This window comes from Corvus brachyrhynchos, unplaced genomic scaffold (assembly GCF_000691975.1).
Source record: "Corvus brachyrhynchos isolate BGI_N302 unplaced genomic scaffold, ASM69197v1 scaffold381, whole genome shotgun sequence".
Taxonomy (NCBI): Eukaryota; Metazoa; Chordata; class Aves; order Passeriformes; family Corvidae; genus Corvus; species Corvus brachyrhynchos.
Genome location: NW_008236219.1, coordinates 71,048 through 78,123, shown reverse-complemented (window position 1 = coordinate 78,123; position 7,076 = coordinate 71,048). Strand labels below are relative to the sequence as shown.

At 42.0% G+C, this 7,076-nt stretch overlaps 1 protein-coding gene across 1 annotated transcript; it reads left to right on the top strand.

The window, feature by feature from the left end:
* The first annotated feature begins 6 nt into the window (after window positions 1-6).
* PTTG1 (pituitary tumor-transforming 1) lies at window positions 7-4,349 on the top strand. The gene is made up of 6 exons (XM_008643418.2): window positions 7-100; window positions 893-995; window positions 1,268-1,446; window positions 2,261-2,339; window positions 3,099-3,248; window positions 4,195-4,349. The coding sequence occupies exons 2-6, from the start codon at window positions 914-916 to the stop codon at window positions 4,272-4,274; spliced, it is 570 nt and encodes a 189-aa protein (XP_008641640.1). The 5' UTR covers window positions 7-100; window positions 893-913; the 3' UTR covers window positions 4,275-4,349.
* Window positions 4,350-7,076: the final 2,727 nt, after the last annotated feature.

The window sequence follows — 7,076 nt, the reverse complement described above, 5'->3', positions numbered from 1 at the left end:
TTTAAAAGCCGGAGCCGTTGGTATTTGGTGTGTTCTGAGGTGTTTGAGAGTGGTTTGGATTCAGTGGGTCTTGCTCTTTCCTTTCCTGTCGCTTTCTGAGGTGAGCTGAGGGTTCGGGGAGAGGGCTGGTCTGGGACTGTAAATCTTGCTTTGGCTTTGTGTTTCAGGTTGTACAAAGAAAGGGATTTTCGCCTAGAGGAGGGTAACAAACCTGGGGAAGGGTTTGGAGCACAAGTCTGATGAGGAGTGGCTAGGGTGAGGGGGCTTAGCCTGAAGAAGAGGAGGCTCAGGAGAGGCCTTATAGCTCTCTATAGCCGCCTGAAAGAAGGTTGCAGCCAGGTGGAGATTGCTAGTTGCCTGGGAGAAAACACCAACAGGACAAGAAAAAATGGCTTCAAGCTGTGCCGGGGAAAACTGAGGTTTGGCATTAGGAAGAATTCCTGATAGAAGGGTTGATTAGACACTAAAACGGGCTGCCCAGGGAGGTGGTGGAGTCACTGTCCCAGGAGGTGTTTAAGGGAAGACTGGGTATGGTACTCAGTGCCATGGTGTGGTTGGCATGGTGGTGTTTAGGTTGGACTCAGTTACTTAGAGATCTTTTCCAGCCTCACTGACTGTGATTCTGAGTTTTCCTGTAGACCTCTTTAATGAGGAATTGCTTGCCCACCTGTGTAATGGCAGCAATGAGTATAAGGCAGGAGCACTAGTAGTGCCTTCAAACCTGAGGGTCTTTAGCTGAACTACTGTGTAATGGTGGGAAGTAGGGGTTTGTTCCCCTTGTGTAGAGACCAATATGTGATAGCTGTTTTTAATGGGGCTTGCTTAAAAAGTGTGTTGTGGTGAGACAAGTGACAGAAATTGTTTTTCGTTTTTTTCTGTATGGACTCTACAGGGTAGTCTCATCAATCTGAAGATGGCAACTCTGATCTTCGTTGATCAGGAGAATGGTGAAGTTGGTGCTCCCAAAAGTCAGCTAAAGCTTCCTTCAGGATCTTGTGTGTATTTGCTGCCCTAAGCCAGTAAGGGATCAAGTGAAGGGCATGAATCACATTTTGTTATTCACTGCTTTTAATGATAATGAATTTCTATTCATAAAACCACTTACCCAACCAACTGTTCCAAGCTCACCAATTAGTATAAAATTGAAGATAACTCTGTGCTTTTGTCATAAGTGGGGCTTATGGGTTATAAAGAAGTGATTTTATTTAGGCAGGCTTTAAGGTTGCTGAGGTTTGCTTTTTTTTCCTTCCCCCCCGCCCCATTCTAGCAAAAGCCTTAATTGAAAGAACACAAGTTAATACTCCACTTCCTAAAAAAGCGATCAGTACTTCTCCAGTCGCATCTCGCTCTGTCAGAAAGGCTCTTGGAAATGTGAATAAAACTGAAGGAGTCACAAGCAAGATGGACAAGATAAAACAGAAAAATCAGCCTTGCACTGTGAACAAAGTGAGTACAGCACACTTATGCTGGGGAGGAGGGGAAATCCATAATTTGCATGCTGTTGTGGCTTAACTCTGACATAATTAAGCACCACACAACTGCTCCCTCTCTCCCTCCTTGATGGGATTGGGGGAGAAAATTGGAAGGGTGAATGTGAGAAAAATTGTAGGCTGAGAGTAAGGCAATTTAATTATTAAAAATCGCAAAGAAAAACAAAACCAATTCCTTGCAACCAGTTGATTAATGCCTTGCCAGTCCCAGAGCAGTGTTAGCCCTGCTTTCCCACCAGTTTTCCTTGCTGAGCATGTCATGCAGTATGGGATATCCCTCTGGGTAGCCAGGGTCAGCTGTGCTAGCTGTGCATCCCCAGCCTCCTCACTGGTGGGGTTGAGAGGCAGAGAAGGCCTGGACTGTATAAACACTGCTTGGCAGTAGCTGAAAGAGCTGCGTGTATCAATGCTGTTTTCATCACGAATCTGAAGAATTGCTAGGAGGAAAAATAAATTCTCCCATAGCTAAAAGCAGGGCACCTACATAGATGGTTCTAGAGAAAATAGTCTGGGTTAATGTCTTATTAACATGTTAAGAGTCATCTGTTCTAGTGCAGCCATCTCTTGCTGCCATATATAATACTGCACTACATAAACTCAGCTGAAACATTTGCCAATCTCCATCTTATTTGTGTTGAAGGTATTAGAATTTAGGCCTGACTGAGAAGTATGACAGGTATGCTTGTCTGTAGACCTGAATAGCGCAGGAAAGCCACTACAAACATTCTACAGTAGCTCAAATAATGTGACTTCTTCTTTTTATGACTAAGAGTGAATTAGAAAGCTGCCATGCAGTGGCTGAAGAAGATTGGCCAGAAATAGAAAATATGTTTCCTTTGGATCCTCAAGGTAAGTGCTATTGATGTAATTATTAAAATTAACAATAAGTCTTTTGTGAGTGTTGGCATTGTTGTAAGAATTTGTTCGAGCTACTGTAGCACACAAGCCAGCATTGCATTTCTCCTGAGTCCTTCCTGAAACATAAGGGTGCTTGCTGCTTCTGGAATACTTAAACAAGAATGAGATGGTATTTCTAACAGTAATGGCTGTGCCTTAGATGTGTTATTCTGAGTCCCTTATTGTGGTGACGGGAAACAAGTTCCAAATAACTGTGTATTAGCTTCTTAAGTCACTTCATTAAAGTGACTAGTAGACAAGTATTCAAAGGAATATAGAAGAGTGTGTGCCAAGATAATTTGTAACTGAAGAGACTCCTACTGCTGTAGGATATCATAGTTGAAGGTTAAACTTCCAAAGCTGTTTTTAGGCCAGCCCATTGTAGATATTCTCTCAGTCCTTCAAAGTGTGTCCTTAAAGCTTTCTTCTTCTGTGTGAAAACTACTGTGCCAAACACTTCAGTGTTGATGAAAGACATGCTTTGCTTGCTGAAGTTACTAACTGCTTTACATTATCAGTTCTATTAGGCAGTCTAGTGTTTTCATCAGGGCTCGTGTATGGGATTTCATGGGCAACTAAAAGGTGTAACTGCAAATAAATACCCCATGAGAGGAGACTGTTCTGTTGTTTTAGATTGGTTCCCATTTCATTTAGTCTAGAAGAGTTTGCAGCTTCCCAGGCTACTGCACACTTACAGTCTTTCTCAAACAGACTTCGAGAGTTTTGATCTTCCTGAAGAACACAAACTAAGCAATATCAACCTGTGTGGTGTTCCCCTCATGGTATTTGAAAGGACATATGGCAGATGTGTGAACGTGGTTCCTTCACCTGTGAAGATTGAAAAGATTTCATGGGAATCCAGTAAGTGGAAACTTTGCATGATTTTCAGTACATACAGTGCTCATCAGTGGTTTGGGCAAAAAGCCACTTGGCTATAGCAGTGAATTGCTGTTGCTGTCTAAACTACCAGAGCAGTGCACCAGTATCAAAGAGCTTCTGCTGTGTAATCAAGCTCAGTGTACCTGGCCAACCCTGCTAGTTCAGGCAGTGGTCTCAGAGTGGTGTTGCTGACTTTCGGCTTAATCTAGCTGCAACCAAGCATCACACAACTGCTTACTTTCTCCCCAGATATGGGATGGGGAAGCAGTCAGAGGAGAAAAAGTGAAAGAACTCATGCTTTGAAGTAAAAGCAGTTTTGATAACTAAAGTAAAAGCCATGCATTTAAAAAAAAACAAAACAAAAAATTCATTCAGTTCCCATCAGCAGGCATCCGCACAACAGCAGGGCTTGATTGCATGCATGCTTGGGAAAACAAGTGCCATAACTCCAAATGTCCCTCATTCCTTCTTCCCCCAGCTTTATCTGCTGAGTGTGGCACCATATGGTCTGGGATATCCCCTGGGCCCCTTGGGGTCAGCTGTTCTGGCTGTGCCCCCTTCCAGATCCTTGATCACTCCTAGCCTTCTCACTGGTGGGATGCGGAGTAGAAAAGGCCTTGACCATTGCTGAGCAGTGCTCACACAACTAAACCATCCCAGAATTATCAACACTGCTTCCAGCACGAATCCAAAACACAGCCCATACCAGTGACTGTGAAGAAAATTAACTCTACCCGATGAAAAGCAGTACACTGAGTAATCTTCTGTGGTGCTTTGCAAACTGATCAGTTAAGTTGCATTGGCTTATACTATGAAGCAATATTTACCTTGCTTATTCAAGAGGTTTATGCTGGGCAACTGTTAGCTAGCTTAGGTTAGTGTGTATTCTGAGTTTGAGAAACTGATTTGGTTTTTTTCTAACTTCCAGACTTGCTACAATCAACTGCTGACTTCCTTGCTACCCTGGATGAGATCATTGACATGCCACCTCCAAATTATGATGTTTAATGTGTGTTCTGAAGTTTCTTTTGAGTTCAAATTTCATGTAGTTCTGTCTTTCAATAAAGGCTAGTTTAATCTGTATACTGTTGTACTTGTCCTTTTTCAGTGAGCCCAAGATGTAGGTAGTAAAATAGAGCTTTGAGAAGGAGGTTATCTGACAAGCAGGTAAAGCAGAGCCTGGATAAGCTTCTAAGCAAGGCTATAATACAGTTGTTACCCATATCCAGGACTTGGTACCTGCTGATTAGAGTGTGTGTGGTTGTGATAGGTTGAGATCCTTCTGACCTCGCTGCCTAGCTTGACCCATTAAACATGCAAGGGTTTGAACCAATTTGTATATCTAGTGTAAAGTAAGCACTAGAGCTGGTATTCTTCTGGTGTTTTTCCTTTGAACTTGTTTGCTCTTCACAGTGGCTAAGGTGGTGTGTGTTGGGTTCTTATGCAGCTGTAGACTAATTTTACAGAAAAATGCATGTAACTAAGGCACTGAAACTGGTTACACAGTGTCATCACGTGGCCTCTTGGTAAGCAGACACAGGTAAAAACACATTGGTATGTGAGGCCCCAGAGAACAGTGGTATGAGACACAATATGGGTATGACATTAACATAAATTTAGATAGTAACTTTTCGTATGTACAAACAGACATCTCACTGGGAGAGATACTAGTATTTCACATGTCTTATGGAAGTTTATCAGAATGAAAATAGATCTTTTTTGTTACTTTGAAATGATCACAATGATCAAGAACCTAGATCCCTTCATACAATCAAGTAAGCCTTTTGTGCCTTGTCCACTTGTGTGTATACATGCACATTAAAACATTTAAAACATGCTTGTAGAATTTTACAGCAAGCTGAACAAGTATTTGCATGCTTACAAAGGTGATTATTTCAGATTCACAGGCCTCTTGATACTGATAGACTTTAATCTTAGAGCTCAAATACTTGTGGGGCTGGTGGAATGGGTGTGAAGAAAGATAGGGGTGAGTCAAGCTTGGGAATATTGGTGGTCTGTCTGCATGGGGATGAGTGCTGCTGTGGTGTAGAAAATAAAATGGTAGTGGTAGGATTAACTAAATTATTTTTGTTTGCTACAATAAACCTCATCGCAGGCTTTTTAGTTCTCACTAGGCTTTCTAGCTAATGCAGGTCAAAGCTTTTGCTTTTACAAAGCTTAATTTTGTAAACATTCATTTAAAAGTTCTACTTGTTTCAGCTGGCTTTTATTTTCCACATTTCATTTACTTTTCAATTCTTCTGACTGAGGTTGAAGGGAAATGCACACTCCTGAGACTTTCTGGGACAAAGCTGTGGTGAGACTCCATCTGTGGATGGAGTTTCCTACTCTTGGTGACTCCCAAGAGATCACAGACACAAGGCACTGTTTTCTCTTTGGAAAATGTTAATTCATGGCCTCAGAGCTGCAAGCCTGCTCGGCATCATGAAGTGCTGACGCAGGAGAATTTTGTATTGCTTCAGGTAGGTGTTAACACTGATTTCTACTGGTGACTAAAAAATCAACTTCCTTAACTGCTTTAATGTTGATATAACACACACAGCTCTTTATACTTACCAAGTTCTATTTTCTCTTGGGGTATTGTCAGGACTTGAGTTCAAAATGCTGTTTGAGCACTTTTCTCCACAACAGTAGTCTTACTAAAAACTGCTGGTGTTTTGGTTTACTTGCTTGATCAGTTTATGCTTCCTGTAAACATCTGAGATGTCTGGGATTTTAAATGCATGGCTGTGATGAAAATGAATGCTTATGTGGTGGCTTGGCCTTAGTTTGAAAGAGCCTTAATAGCCCTCATGGGTACGTGAGTGGGAGCTCCCGATTGTAACAAAATGCACAGATCAGGGACCTTTTCAATTGGTTATCACTCTGCAAAGGAACTGTTCTGTCTGTGAGAATCACTTTAAACCCTTACCTGAACTTCTATAAGGAGAACTTGGAGATAGATGCACGTGAAATAATCGTTTAGCAGGCTTAGTAAAGTTACTTTAGTGCACATCAGATAATCCAGCCTGTGTGCAGTGTTCTGGCAGTGGATGGCACCACGGTAATAGCCTTGTTAGAGCCTCTCCTCCTGCAGCCTGAAATCGGTGCCATGGTGGTGCTTGCCTTTGGTACCTCGCACACAGTTCTGGCTGCGATGGCTTCATCGCCTCATTAACAGGAACTGGAGGGTAAGAATGGGCACTATGACCCCATGACTACAGGGAATAGTCGGTCAGCCAAGTACTTTCTATCTTCTATTTTTTTAAAAAGAACAGAAATGAGAAGCCTGGATGCAGTTGGTCTCTCTAGAGTTACCAAAGCCCTGAACCTTTGAGTTTCACTGCAGTTTTACTGATGCTAGCAAAATACTGTAATAGAAATACAGTAATGCCCTCCTAAGTATCCCTAGAGTGATACTTACTGTGCTCTGAGAGACTCAGGCACTGACCCCCTCAACATGTCTGTAATGAGGTTTATATATAAATTATATACACAGTATATATTTAATAACTGGTCATCTGGGATCTAAATGTGTGTCAGTTCCCAGTTATTTTTGCATATAACTTTGCAAAGCATGTGAGAAAAGTGATTTTGATAAATTTACTTCTAACTGCAGTCTGGGAAAAGGTTAAAGCGTGGTGGGCCTGCCTGTTGTGCTCAAATGATCTACAAAGTTAAAGGAGAAAAAGTTATAAAATGGCCATAACGTGTCCTTGTTGTCAGATTATGAAGAATGTCAGGATGTCAAAGGAATGTGCACACAACTTATGGGGGGGGGGGGGGGGGGTTTTTGTCACTCTAACGGGG

What these genes read in the sequence shown, in the direction of transcription:
- PTTG1 (XM_008643418.2), top strand. Translation starts at nt 914, where the DNA reads ATGGCAACTCTGATCTTCGTTGATCAGGAGAATGGTGAAGTTGGTGCT. An exon ending in GTTTCCTTTGGATCCTCAAG is followed by an intron (nt 2,340 to 3,098) that starts GTAAGTGCTATT and finishes TTTCTCAAACAG; the next exon opens with ACTTCGAGAGTTTTGATCTT. An exon ending in AAAGATTTCATGGGAATCCA is followed by an intron (nt 3,249 to 4,194) that starts GTAAGTGGAAAC and finishes TCTAACTTCCAG; the next exon opens with ACTTGCTACAATCAACTGCT.